The 15162-nt window shown below is 41.0% G+C and overlaps 2 protein-coding genes across 2 annotated transcripts in view; one reads left to right on the plus strand and one right to left on the minus strand.

Moving 5' to 3' along the window:
- Positions 1-5711: 5711 nt before the first annotated feature.
- On the minus strand, positions 5712-6126 carry LOC102250842 (60S ribosomal protein L36). The gene has a single exon (XM_005870972.2). It carries the CDS (start codon positions 6099-6101, stop codon positions 5760-5762), a length of 342 nt encoding a protein of 113 aa, XP_005871034.1. The 5' UTR covers positions 6102-6126; the 3' UTR covers positions 5712-5759.
- A 1927-nt stretch (positions 6127-8053) lies between these two features.
- MBTPS2 (membrane-bound transcription factor peptidase, site 2) overlaps positions 8054-15162 on the plus strand; it is a 55097-nt gene continuing 47988 nt past the window's right edge. The window contains exon 1 of the mRNA XM_005870973.2: positions 8054-8389. Coding sequence (XP_005871035.2) covers positions 8129-8389 — 261 coding nt within the window. The 5' untranslated portion in view covers positions 8054-8128. The remainder of the gene's footprint in view (positions 8390-15162) is intronic.

The raw sequence follows: 15162 nt of genomic DNA on the forward strand, positions 1-15162 counted from the left end.
GAGTCCCTCAGCCCGGCCTGTGCCCATTTGCAGTCCAAGACCCCTTGGGGGATGTCCACCTGTTGACTTAGGCCCACTCTCCGGGGGATCAGGCCTAACCTTGCAGTCAGACATCTTTCTGGCAGCCAGGGAGCCCTCGGGGGATGTCCAACTAAAGACTTAGGCCCCCCAGGGAGCTGTGATGGGGAAGCTGGGGTGACAGAGGAGCCACGCTGTCCCGCCCCGCTGCCCCGGGTCGGATCACACACGGGATTCCTGGATGGCGGTCAGGCGGGCCGGCTGATCGGTGCTTCACTGCCCGGTCGCCCTGAGTCAGGTCTCACACGGGACGCCTGCTGCCCCGGGTTGCAGATAGCAGGCCCGGATGGCAGCAGGGCAGGCAGGATGGCGCTGACCCACCCTGCCTGCAGTATGCAAATTAGCCACCATCTTTGTTGGCAGTTAATTTGCATATCACGCTGATTAGCCAATGGGGGGCATAGCAAAGGTACGGTCAATTACCACGTTTGTCTATTATTAGATAGGATATATAATCTAGGAAAGCTAAAATTTAGATAAAAATCTTATTGATGACATTACTACATACCACAAGTTAGCATGCTTTTTCTTTTAAGAGCCAGATAGTTAATATTTTAAGCTCTGTAGGCCATTAGATCTCTCTCACAACTACTCAATTCTGTTATCGTGGTGCAAAGCTTCTATAGATAGTGCAAACAGAAGAGCATAGCTGTGTTGTAATATTCCTTATTTACAAAATAACCAGAGGGCTGGATTTGATCCTCAGACCATAATTTTACAACTTCTACCATAGACTGTGAACTATTTTTAGTAGTTGAAGATGAGTTTTCATATATGCTGGAACTATAAATCCTAGTTAAGTTCCTTCTAGAAAATGTGTTATGCAAACACTTCTGGAATTGTATTCTGCTGTGTACTGAAAAGTATATTACTGAATGTGATACTTTATCTTGGATGTCAAACATTTGGATATGCAGAAACAACTACAAGTCATTTAAATCTGATGGTGGTGTAAATTAACTAGGCTCTGCTTCTGTTTAATTGTTGAGAGACTGTTGATGCCTCACACAGCTATAACATAATACATTCTGACTGAAGAACTATTTATAGACTGGAAAATCAGTTTTTAAACATGTCAATTGTTATTGATAACAGAACAAATATGACAAAGGCTAAGAGTGATTTGGGAATTATAAGGATACAATGTTTTGTTCATACACCCTTCATTACTGTAGTCATAAAGCAATTATAATCTCAGCAGAAAGATAGTGAGCCACTTCATCATACTTCAGTCAGACAAAAATACATGATGTCCAAAGATTTTAGAATTGCCTTGTAATATATTCAACAAGATGTTTAAACAAGATGGAATAGTAGCCCTGGCTGGTAAATTAAATGGTTAGAGCATCGGCCCATGCACCAAAGATTCGTGGCTTTAATTCCTAGTCAAGGTCATGTACCTGGGTTGCAGGTTTGATCCCCAGTCCTGGTTAGGATGCATGCAGGAGACAACCAATTGTCTTACACATTGATGTTTCTCTCTCTCTCTCTCTCTCTCTCTCTCTCTCCTCCCCTCCCTCCCTCCATTCCACTCTCTCTAAAAATCAATGGAAAAACATATCGAGTGAGGATTAACAACAACAACAAAAAGATGGAATAGCATCCACTACATGCTTAAAAGTCATCTTGAACAAAACTAAAATAATAAGTTTTTTAGATGAAAACAATATGTCTTAACTTATTAAAACTGCTTGCAAATAAAGTACTTTGCTCGCTGGAACCCGAGGAAGAAGTAACCAAAACCATGCTCTCAGAGTGCGAGCATTTCTTATGTGATAGCTGCTTGAAAGATTATCTTATTCTACTCCAAGAAGATGCTAATACGATGCACATGAAATGAAACTGATACACAGATGGGAAAACTAAGATGGTTGGTTTCTTGAAAGCCACATTTTTAGATCCAAGGTTTAAGGACAAATTTTATTCATGTGAATGTGTAAAACAGCAATTTCAGGCAAACATAAATCTATTAGGAATAAAAAATATGTGAGGACAACATTTTCAGAAAATATTTTCTTCAATGAGTACTAGAAGCTTCTATTTGAAGGACTGATTCAACCAAACTGTGCCATCATCAGCAACTGAAATGGAGATCAATGTTTACTTTAATTTGTTCCTATTAAAGAGAAAGGAAAGCTTAATAATTTTGTGGCAGCATCAACAATAGTAGTATAATGGCAGCACTAACGAAATGCTAACTGCTACTGTGCCCTCCATAGGTAAAAGTGTGGGGGAGGAAGAAATTTTCCTCTATCCTTCTAGGTTCTTCTGGCTGGTCTAATAATCATCATGAGACAGATTAACAAGAGAAAATAACCAAATTTAATTACATATGTATGTATAGGAAGCCTACACATATCAGCAACTCAGAGACCCCACATACATGAGAGTTTCAGGGACAGAAAGGGAAAATGAGGTATATATGGCATCCTGAGCTAAGGATGAGGTAAGACGCTCTAAGGCAGTGGTTCTCAACCTGTGGGTCGCGACCCCTTTGGGGGTCGAACGACCCTTTCACAGGGGTCGCCTAAATACATCCTGCATATCAGATATTTGCATTACGATTCATAACAGTAGCAAAATTACAGTTATGAAGTAGCAACGAAAATAATTTTATGGTTGGGGGTCACCACAACATGAGGAACTGTATTAAAGGGTCATGGCATTAGGAAGGTTGAGAACCACTGCTCTAAGGCTTCAGAGGGGAGAAGGGTTACTTGCAGATAGATAAGAAGAGCAGATGTTCGGTAATTAGAAGTTTTCCCTGGTCATAAAAGTTATTTCTGGTAATAACTCTTACTATGGGCAAGGGCTCTAATTTAAATTCTTTAAAGGAGAACCTACAAGGTCTTGCTTGATTGCCTTCAGCTCAAAATAATCCACATGCCAAGCAGCACGTCTTGGGAGGCCTGTTCTGAACCCTTTCAAAAGAGAGCATTTTTTATTTGGTAGATAACCCTACTGTTTATTTCCAGGTATATTCTTCTCTGTTCTTAGGTGTGCAGAGGATTACATTCATTCTGACCTTAAAGTTGGGCACAGGTATTTTGACTACTTTGGGTTCATGAAACGTGAGTGAAAGTAACCTGTGAATATCTAGGCCATAACATTTTGCTGCCAGTGGTAAACACCCTAGTCCTCTCTTTGTCTGCTGCAGTGAATGAACCCTGAGCCTCATTTTGAGGTGTGAGCATGAGAAAATGGTGGAGTTTCCATTAGTCTGCCAGCCCATGATGGATACATAGCACAAACAAAAATAAATCTTTTGTTTTTTTAAGCCACTGGGATTCTAGGATTTACCCAAACAATGCCTAGCTTATCCTGACTGGTGTACTAGTAATTTGGTGTCATAAATGTAGGGTATAATGACCCCAAGAAGCAAGCTTACATTGGTGAGAAATAAATATTCCTGAATGGAATGTCAAACTTTAAAATCTGAATATTAACATTTTAATAGTAACATTGTAATAATAGTTTTAAAATTAGTAATATCTAATTTTAATATTTCATGGTGATTCTGGTATATTAGAAGTTTATTATAAAACTAGGGGCCCAGTGCATGAATTCATGCACCTTGAAAGGAACTGTGGGCCGTGAGGCTGCAGTGGGCACAGGGGCAGGTCTTGGCCCATCCTCTGCGCCCCCACCCGGCCCCTCACGCCAAAGCCCCTGGTCCCCTGTCTGCCAGCAGCCTCGCTCTCACCACTGCTGCTCACACCCGATGATAGCACAAAGCGATTTGGGCTGATGCCAGAAGCGGATGCAAGTGGGGCCTGTGCCATCAGCAGTTGCAAGCAGTGGCTGCTGCCCTGATCGCCCCTCAGGAGCAGGGGGAGGTGGAGAAGCCCTCAGGGGCATTTGGGGCGGGCAGCCACCACTAGCACCCGCTGACAGTGCTGAGCGATTGGGACCAGTGCTGGGCGCTGGCAGCGGGTGCGAGCGCCAGACGGGACCATAGTGCGTGGGAGCAAAGAATTTTCAGTAAGCACCAGAGGCTCACCCTGATGACAGTGACCGGCACCCCACCTTGGTCTGGCGCCCCTGCTCACCTGCTCCACCATCCTGCCACGGCCGACGCCCGCCATGTTTCGCGCTCTGCCTCCTGCTGCTGACGCCCGCCATGTTCCACGTGTGCCCCTGGTGGTCAGCTCACATCATAGTGACCAGTTGTTCGGTTGTTCCACCATTCGGACTATTTGCATATTAGGGTTTTATATATATATATAGATGGTGATAGTCTGCTTCATGCAAATATTGACTTTAACATGCAACTATTTTGTATTCAGCCAAAATGTATATTTGGTGCCCCTCTAAAAAATATTAACACATTAAGCGCCCCGTCACTCACCGATGACTGACACTATACTTTCCATCCGGAAGACAAAACAGGCTGGGTGCTTAATGTGTTAAACAAAATAATATGAATAAAAGCTTGGTTATGTACCCTTTACTTGAAAGTTACTTGACAGAAACCTGAAATGATTTGTAATTAAGTCACAAATTTATTCTAAGGAAGAATACCTTTATCTTCTGGAATTTAGGCATATTTTTTTACTGCCATCTTGCATCCTCTATCTTGTCTCTTCTGCTGCCACCAGCTGGCTTCCACTACTGATAAATTCCAGAAACCAGCAGGATTCAATTCAATGTTTTGTTTTGACTGCTGGGTCCCTGATGAGAACACCAAGTCAGTTGAATAAGCAAATTTTTAGGTTTGGAACAGAAAAACACAATCAACTTATTTACTTCATATCTTGGGTAATCAGATAGCTACACAGCAGCTGGTACTTGTCCCAGCAAGTGGTCCAGACAAGGCTTCAGGCTAACAAAAGGGAAGACATTTCCATTCTTAAGTTAATATTCTTCTCCCAGGGAGTTATATAAGAGCAAAGGTCAGCTCAAATACAATTGTGCACCAGTAGTCTTAATGCAGTTTTAGGTTTTAATAACGTCAGAAGTACAAATTCTACAAACTTACACAAAACATCATTTGAAAGTAAAATTATTCCAATTTCCTTCATGCTTATTTGATCTTAACATTTTTTGAACAGTAAACATATTTCAATTACTTTTTTTCAGTTAATATTTGCCATCCTCTATTAGGGGAGGTAAAAATTCTGAAATTTAAAATTATTCAAACTTCACAAAATGAGTAAGTGTAGAAGCAATTGAAGTAAACATTCAGGTGATGCTTTTTTTGTAAGTATGTTTCATTTATACTTCTGAAATTATCAAAACCTAAAACTGCAATAAGACTTTTGGGACACCTGTATCTGGAAAACTGTGAAGCCATAGGATGCTCGATTATAAACTCTTATAATTTACACCCAGCTATGTCTAAAATAATTTAAAACATTTTATAGTAACACATATACACACATGTATACAAGGAGCTGAATCATAAGGTCTCTCAAGATAGAAAGTTAAGATGCTAAATTATTAAAATTTTAGGAAAAGTATGGACAGTGAGGCAAACTAGTAGCAATATCTGTAATATAGGTCTAGTATTACACTTTATTTTTCCTGTAGAGGATGCTTTGGAGGTGCATTTCTATTTGGGATACTTGTTCTTAAGACAGTATTATGTCCTTGATATTTGGGTATAAGTATTAGTTTTTTTGTGTTTTTTTGTGTTTTTTTTTTCTGAACAGGTTTTATTACAGACAGGGAGGGGCTGGGGCTCAGTCCTTCTTGGCTGCTGCCTTCCTCATGGCTGCAAGGACATTGCTCAGCTCCTCTCTCTTCCTCTTGGCGCGAATGTGTGTCCCCACCTTGGCGCGAATGTGCGTCCCCACCCTTTTCTTGATGAATTTCAGGGCCCTCTTGTCCTTAGAGACCTTGAGCAGCTCCATGGCGCGCCGCTCATAGGGGGCAAAGCCACACACCTCTCGGATCATGTCCCGAACGAACTTGGTGTGCTTGGTGAGGCGCCCGCCGCGGCGGCGGTGCCTCGGCTTGCTCACGTTCTTGGTCACCTTGTGGCCCTTGTTGAGGCCCACGGCCATGGGGTAGCGCAGAGCCATGGTGGAGGCCCTGGGGTACGGATGGCGGCGGATCCCACCGGCGCGGAGATGAACTCTGTTTTGTTTTTTTTTTGAGAGAGAGAGAGAGTGAGCCCTCTGGGCATAAAACCTGCAACCTTTTGCTATATGGTCAATGCTCCAATCAACTGAGCAATCTGGCCAGGGCAGGTATTAGTATTTTTATTGATGATGCTTTTCCAGAAAAGGTAGAACAAATAACTTCTAAAGGCTTGAACATTAAGAGAATGCAGGAAAACACTCCATAAATATTAGTTTTCCTTCCCATTAGAGATCATCTAGTTCAGTGGTTCTGTCTTGGCTGCACAGTGGAATGACCTAAGGAGCTTAAAAAAATACTAATGCTTGGGTCCCATGCTGAGATTCTAATTCAATTGCTCTAAGCTACATAACTTTAAAAAGAAATTTTAAATGGACAGTAATAGGAATAAATATGAAATAGTGGGATGAGATTTTTTTTTCTAATGCCAAATTTAGGACCTATAGTGACAGGGCTTAACAACAGTTCCTGTGGGATTTAAAACAACAACAGCAACAATAACAACAACAAAAAACCTGCCCTGGTTGGAGCATCATCCCATGCACCCAAAGGTGTTGGATTCCATTCCCTGGCAAGGCAGATACCTAGGTTTTGGGTTCGATCCCCAGTCAGGGTATGTATGGGAGAAAACCAATCAATGTCTCTTTCTCACACTGAAGTTTCTCTCTCTCTCCCTCCCTCTCTCTCTAAAAATCAATAAAAACATATTCTTGGGTGAGGATTTTTAAAAAGTTTAATAACCTGTAAACTCAGGAAAACTGAGTAGATCTCCAAAATGGCTAAAGCCACCACCTTTAGTATTATCTCCAGCTGAAGACAAAGGATATTGGGGTTTGGGAGGAGGCCAGTATGGAAGGTGACCAAGAAAAGCACAGTAAACAAGGATAAGGTGTTATGCAGGATTAAGGTGTTTGCCTTTTCCATTGATAAAGTGTTCCTCCTACTCTTCCTGGTACAGAGAGGGCCACACCTTTGCAAATAAAGATTCCTTTATAAATGTAAATATCTCTTCCAAACGGGTAACTTCTAGTTGGTTTTCAGAGCTTTTCTTAAGTCTGTTTTTAATAACCAGTTTAAAATAATATGCCAAAAAGGCATATTGTGGGGTCTCAAATTCTCCTCTGCTACAGCTCTCAAATACAGGGTTTGACAAAAGTAGGCTTGCAGTTGCGAATATGTGAAACATGGTTTATTCTTGTATTGCTATTTATTAATTACTTTACTTATTTTTAAAATATATTTTTATTGATTTCAGAGTGGAAGGGAGAGGGAGAGAGAGATAGAAACATCAGTGATGAGAGAAAATCACTGATTGGCTGCCTCCTGCATGCCCCACACTGGGTATTGAGCCCACAACCCAGGCATGTGCCCTGACCGGGAATTGAACCCGGGACCCTTCAGTCCACAGGCTGACACTATCCACTGAGCCAAACCAGCTAGGGCAATTGTTTTATTTTTTCATACAAACAACTGTAAACCTACTTTTGCCCCATCCTGTATTTTGAGCAAAATAAACCAGACACAAGAGTGCCTATTGTATGATTCTATTTACTTAAAGAAGGGAGGAGGGGATTGACCAGGAAGGAAATTCCTGAGATGTAGATGTTCTTTATTTTTATTAGGCTACACAAATAAAACTTATTAAAACAATGAAATGGACAGTTAACTTCTGTATTATTTCACTAAATGTAAATGACACTTCAATAAAAAGAACAAATAAAAGTACTAACTTAAATCTGGATACCTATAACAAGGTCTGGGAGGTGGGGACGATTATTACTTCAGGTAACCCCAAACTAAAAAGCAACAGGAAACCCTAAACTGGAACCAGAGAGCATGAGCAGACAGCAGGGAGGGACAAAGCCTAAGAAATCACTAGAGGGCGGGCAGCCGCCGCTGAACAGATGCCGGGACGTCAGCACGCCAGTGTCCCACGAAAATAAGCCCCCGCCTCCCTTTTCCGGCGCGCATGCGTCGGTCCGTGTTTTACCGGAAAAGGCCGGTGGGAAACGGCGCCATCGCGAGAAAGGAGCCGGTGGCCGGCTTGTTCCTGTGCAGATGGCGTGGTTGTAGGCATCGCGCGTCCGGTTCATTGCACGGTCGCAGGGAGGAGGACGCCGGGGCTCGCCTATCCTCCGCTGCCTCCGTCGCTGCCATGATTCCGGTGTCGCTGGTGGTGGTGGTGGTGGGCGGCTGGACTGCCGTCTACCTGACCGATTTGGTGCTGAAGGTGAGGGCCTCCGATCCACTGCCCAAGCACTGGGGCGCATGGCCCGAGGCTTTTTCTCTTCTACCTCGCGTTTCCCGGTCTGGAAGCCGTGCGGCGGGTGTCCACGTGCGGCCTTCCGCGTGGTGCCGGGGCCCGTGGAGTACATTTTGGCGGGCCGCGCGCGGGAGGGGTGTGGTGATCTGCGCAGCAGCCGCAGTCGCATTGCGGGGCGGTGCCCCGCAGCCTTTGGGTCCAGCCCTGGAGGCGATGGTAGTGGTCCTGGGAGGGCCGGGGCATGCCTTAATCAGCGGCAGTGCCCCAGGGTTAAAAATGAAATGTCCGCATAGGAAAGGTATTGTTACCCCCCATTGTCTTTGAGGCCACGACCCTCTAGAGCAGTGGTTCTCAACCTTCCTAATGCCGCGACCCTTTAATACAGTTCCTCATGTTGTGGTGACCCCCAATTTCATTGTTACAAATTAAACATAATTAAAGCATAGTGATTAATCACAAAAACAATATGTAATTATATATGTGTTTTCCGATGGTCTTAGGCGACCCCTGTGAAAGGGTCGTTCCACCGCTGGTTGAGAACCGCTGCTCTAGAGACTCTGGTAGGGGAGTGAATCTAAATCAAGTTGTGTTTTACGTCTAAAACTTCAAAGTACACACGGTCATCTGGGGTTCCGGTTAAAATGCACATTCTGATTCATCCGGTATGGGGCGGGGCCTAAGGTTCTGTGTTTCCAACCAGTTCCCAAGCGCTGCGAATGTTGTTTCCCAGGCTACCAGCCTATACTTCAAATAAATACTTAGTAGCAAGGATTTAGAATTCTGACTTGTCATATTCTAATTTGCATCCTCCACCAACCCTTCTTCACATTGACTATCCCTCCCCCACACATACACATACACACACACTCTGGGTACATGGTCCATTCTCCAGTTATTTGAAAAGGGTAGCAAAAATTATGAACATTTGACCGTATGCTTCTAGCAACCTTTTGAAATTGAATATTGGAGGGTGGGGGTAACTGTGTGGAATGAAATTATATAAATTCTAAAATGTTTAATAAAAATTTTAATTACGAATAGTAAAACCTTGTCATGAACATCGTCTTAAATAGTTTCGTTTGTGTTTTAGGTTTAATGGTAAAATGAAATATTTGTTCTATTTTGTTGCATTTGAACTTGCAAAGTGAGGAGGTTACACAGTAGAGTCCTTACTTAGATCCAGGATTGGGCTCTTCCACTTCCCAGTGGTTGTGAGCTTGTGCTTCAGTTTCTTCATCTTTAAAGTAGGGGTAATAATAGCAAAGATTTCCTGATACAGTAGAGAAGATTGCATTAGTACATCCACCAAAAGCCTTGCTACTCAACCTGAGGTTCAAGGACCAGCAGCACCCGTATCATCTGGAAGCTTCTCAGAAATGCAGAATCTCAGTCCTCATATCTGGACTATAGAATATGACTGTGCATCCTCACAGGATTTCCTAGGTGCTTCCTCTGCACATACTTGGCATAGTGCTTAGCATGTCATAAGCAATACAGACCACTGCTTCTTTAAACAGTGATTTTGTTGTTTAGAAAAAAAGCAAAGCCACATGATTTCTTCATATTGCATGTGTGACAAAATAAAAGGGATTTTTCAAACCTCTGTAGTCTCTGGTCAAGTGTGTGAGGTGATCAGGATGGAATTTTAATTTCAGTAACAGCCCCTGGCTCAAAAGACCCCTATTCCTTGAGCAAAAATACCTCTTATTCAGCATATCTGCCTGGGGAATGCAAAGGCCTCAAAGCTTTTGGAGGCTGTACCTTCAACTCTGTTTCAGGGAGTTGTTCTGCTATTCCACCCTTGGTTCTTTTAGGATTTTCTCTGTGAACATCTAGTCGAGGGGTGTGTCAGTCTCCTTTAAAAGTCTTGGAAAACAAGTAGGTTTCAGGAACTTCACCTGAAGATTGAGAGCAGAGAACGTTACAGATCCAAAGGCAAATAGATACCTATATTCAGACTCAGGTCATTTTTTATGACTGTGATGGGGTGAAATATTCTTCTAGAAACAGATAAGTTTCTCAAATGGATGGGCATTGATATGACAAAATACTAACTGTACTTTCTGTAACTGAGGTAATAGGGGCCCGTGCATATAAAATGATTTACATTATCCAAAATCTGTACTGAAGGACTTTAGACTTTCCTAAAAATAAAACTCTTGTTAGGCTGTATTTAAGCAGCTATCCTGCCAACCCTGAATGTAAGAGAAGTTACTGAGCTTAAGTTGATGATCAAAGTAGGCCTAATTTCTTAGGGTTGTTCGGAAAAGAATAGAAAGCTGACTCCAACTGACCTGTTTCCTCTGTTTGGTTGGGGTCTATTTAAATTATAATACAAGACCTTTTTCTATGGTAGCAAATGGTAGCCACTAACTAACGTGGCCATCAAGCATTTGAAATGGAGCTAGTCTGAATTGAGATGGGCTGTAAGTATAAAGTTGAAACCAGATTTCAAAGTCTTGGTGCATAAATAAATAGAATTGTAAATTATTACAATATTTAAATTTTTTATTAAATTTATTGGGGTGACTGGGTTTCAAAGTGTAGATTTCTATGATGCATAATCTGCATATTGCATTGTGTACCCACCACCCAAAGTCAGATCATCTTCCATAACCATATATGTGGCTTGCTTTACTTTTTATTACCCCTCACCCCCTTCCCTCGTAACCACAGTACTGGTAGCCATGGTACTGTTTTATATCCTACATATGAGTGAGATCATATGGTTCTTAGCTCTTTTTGTGTCTGACTTATTTCGCTTAGCATAATCTCAATCCATGTGGCAAATGGCAGTAGTTCATCCTTTCTTATGGCTGAGTAGTATTCCATATTATATATGTACCACATCTTATTTATCCAATCATTTATCAAAGGACACTTTGGTTGTTTCCATGTCTTGGCCACTGTGAATAGTGCTGCAGTGAACAGAGGGGTGCATGTATCTATGCAAATAAATGTTTTCAACTTTTTTGGGTAGATACCCAGAAGAGGGATTGCTGGGTCATATGGTATCTATTAATTTTTTGACGAACCTCCATACTGTTTTCCGTAGTGGCTGTACCAGTTTAGATTCTCACCAGCAGTGAATGACAGTTCCTTTTCTCCACAACCTCTCCAACACTTATTATTTGTCTTGTTGATAAATAGCCATTTTAACAGGTGTAGGGTGGTATCTCATAGTTTTGACTTGCATTTCCCTAATAGCTAGTGATGTTGAGCACCTTTTCATATATCTGTTGGCCTTCGTATATCTTCTTGGGAAAAGGGTCTGTTTAGGACAGTGATGGCGAACCTTTTGAGCTCGGCGTGTCAGCATTTTTAAAAACCCTAATTTAACTCTGGTGCCATGTCACATATAGAAATTTTTTTTGATATTTGCAACCATAGTAAAACAAAGATTTATATTTTTGATATTTATTTTATATATTTAAATGCCATTTAACAAAGAAAAATAAACCAAAAAAAATGAGTTCGCGTGTCACCACTGACACGCGTGTCATAGGTTTGCCATCACTGGTTTAGGTCCTCTGCCCATTTATTTTTATTTTTATTTTTAAATGTTTTTATTAATTTTAGAGAGAGAGGAAGGGAGAGAGATAGAAACATGGATGAGAGAGAGACATCGTTTGGCTGCCTCCTGCACACCCCACCAAGGATTGAGCCTGCTGCATCAAACTGAGGATCTCTTGTTTCATAGGTCTATGCTCAACCACTGCTGGGCTCATTTTTTTGCTTGTTTGTTTTTCTTTTTTTTTTGTTTTTGTTGCTGGGCTCATTTTAAAAATATATTTTTATTGATTTCAGAGAGGAAGAGAGAGAAACATCAATGATAAGAGAGAATCATTGATCAGCTGCCTCCTGCATGCCCCCTACTGGGGATCAAGCCCGCAACCCAGGCATATGCCCTTGACCGGAATCATACCCATGACCCTTCAGTCTACAGGCCAATGCTTTATCCACTGAGCCAAGCCGGCTAGGGCTGGGCTCATTTTTTTTTTATTGTGTTGTTTGTTTGTTTGTTTGTTTGGTGTTAAGTTGTATGAGTTCTGTGTATATTTTGGATATTAACCCCTTGTCGGAGCTGCTGTTTGCAAATACTATCTCCCATTCAGTTGGTTTCCTCTTCATTTCTTTTGCTGTGCAGAAGCTTTTTAGTTTTATATAGTCCCATTCATTTATTTTTGCCTTTACTTCCCTTGCCTTTGGTGGTCAAACTCATAAAATCTTTTCCAAGACCAAGGTCCATGAGTTTAGAACCTATGTTTTCTTCTGTGTAATTTATTGTTTCAGATCTTATATTTAGGCCTTTGATCCATTTTGAATTATTTTTGTACATGGGGACAAGCTGTAGTCTAGTTTCTTTCTTTTGCATGTGGCTTTTGAATTTTCCCAGCACCATTTATTGAAGAGACTTTCTTTTCATTGTGTATTTTTGGCTCCTATGTAAACAATTATTTGCCCATATATGTATGGTTTTATTTATGGGCTCTTAATTGTTCCATTGGTCTGTGTTACTGTTTTTCTGCCAGTATCATGCTGTTTTGATTATCTATGCTGCAAAGTATAATTTGAAGTCAGGTAGTGTGATACCTCCAGGTTCGTTCTCTTGTGTGTGTGTGTGTGTGTGTGTGCGTGTGTGTGTGTGTTTTGTTTTGTTTTTTTGCTATATTTTTATTTATTTCAGATAGGAAGGGAGAGATAAAAACATCAATAATGAGAAAGACTCATTGATTGGCTGCCTCCTGCATGCCCCCTACTGGGGATCGAGCCCCCACAACCCGTGCATGTGCCCTTGACCATAATCAAACCCTTCAGTCCACAGGCCAACCCTCTATCCACTGAGCCAAACCAGCTAGGGCCAGGTTCGTTCTTTTATCTCAGGACTGCTTTCGCTATTCCAGGTCTTTTTTAGTTCCATACAAATCTGATTATTTTTTGTTTTATTTCTTTAAAAAATGACATTGGAATTTTGATGGGGATTACATTAAATCTATATATTGCTTTGGGTAATATGTTCATTTTAACTGTTGATTCTCCCAATCCATGAACATGAAATATCATTTCATTTTATCGTGTCTTTTTCCATCTCCTTTAATAATGCATTGTGATTTTAAATATATAGTTCCTTCACATCCTTTGTTAAATTTATTCCTAGGTATTTTATTCATTCTGTCGCAATTGCAAAAGGAATCTTTTCTCATTTCTTTTTCTGAAATTTCGTTGTTAGTATATAGGAATGCAGTGGATTTTTGTACATTGATTTTGTGTCCTATAACGTTACTATATTTGCTCATTGTTTGTAATAGTTTTTTAAATACTTTTATTGATTTCAGAGAGGAAGGGAAAGGGAGAGAGAGATAGAATCAGCAATGATGAGAGAGAATCATTGATTGGCTGCCTCCTGCACACCCCACACTGGGAATGGAGCCTGCAACTTGGGCATGTACCCTGACTAGGAGTCGAACCTTGACTCCTTGGTTCATAGGTTGACGCTCAACCACTGTGCCATGCTGTCTGGGCTGTAATAGTTTGTTTTTATTTGTTTTGAAGTTGTTCTTTTTTTAAAAAAATACATTTTTATTGATTTCAGAGAGGAAGGGAGAGGGAGAGAGAGATAAAAACATCAATGATGAGAATCATTGATCGGCTGCCTCCTGGACGCCCCCTACTGGGGATTAAGCCTACAACCCAGGCATGTGCCCTTGACCGAAATTGAACCTGGGACCCTTCAGTCTGCAGGTAGGGCTGTAATAGTTTTTTTGATGGAGTCTTTAGGGTTTTCTACATATGAAATCATGTCATCTGCAAAAAGTAACACTTTAAAGTCTTCATTCCCAACTTGGATGCTTTTTATTTCTCTTTCCTGATTGCTCTGGCTAGACTTCCAGCACTATGTTAAATAAGAGTATTGAGAGTGGATATCCTTGTCTTGTTTCTGATTTTAGAGGAAAAGCTTTCATTTTTTCACCATTGAATATATTAGCAGAGGGTTTGTTATATATGTTCTTTATTATGTTGAGGTACTTTCTTTCCATACTGATTTTATTGAGTGTTTTAGTCATAAATCCATGCTGTATCTTATCAAATGCTTTTCCTGCATCTATTGATAAGATCATGTGATTTTTATCCTTTGCTTTGTTAGTGTGATGTATTACATTGATTTATTTGCATATGTTGAACCATCCTTGTGCCCTGGAATGAGCCCTACTTGATCATGATGTTTTGTTATTTTTATGTATTGTTGTATTCAATTTGCTAGTATTTTGTTTAGGATTTTTGCATCTGTATTCATCAGAGATGTTGGTTTGTAGTTTTCCATTTTTGTGTTATCCTTGCCAAGTTTTGATATCAGGATTATGTTGGCCTCATAAAATGTGTTAGGAAGTATTGTCTCTTCAATTTTTTGGAAGCATTTGAGAAGGATAGGTATCAAATCTTTGAATGTTTGGTAGAATTCAAAACAAAGCCACCTGGTCCTGGACTGTTATTTTGGGGGAAGTTTTTGATAATTGTTTCAATTTTCTCACTGTTGACTGGTTTGTTGAAAGTTTCCTAATTCTTCATGATTCAGTCTAGGAAAGTTATCTATTTCTAGGAATTTATCCATTTATTTATTCCCAGTGCTGTTCCCTGCAGCCATACGCTGCTGGCAGTGTAGCCTCGGTGCATGGCAGTGGGGTGATGTGGGGGAACCCGGCCACCTCTTTTGTTGCTTTGCCCTCCTGTCAGTGCCAAAG

The sequence above is a fragment of the Myotis brandtii genome, unplaced genomic scaffold (assembly GCF_000412655.1).
Source record: "Myotis brandtii unplaced genomic scaffold, ASM41265v1 scaffold326, whole genome shotgun sequence".
NCBI classification, from domain to species: domain Eukaryota; kingdom Metazoa; phylum Chordata; class Mammalia; order Chiroptera; family Vespertilionidae; genus Myotis; species Myotis brandtii.

Excerpts from the sequence above, each read along its gene's own strand:
- LOC102250842 (XM_005870972.2), bottom strand. The coding sequence starts at position 6,101 with ATGGCTCTGCGCTACCCCATGGCCGTGGGCCTCAACAAGGGCCACAAG.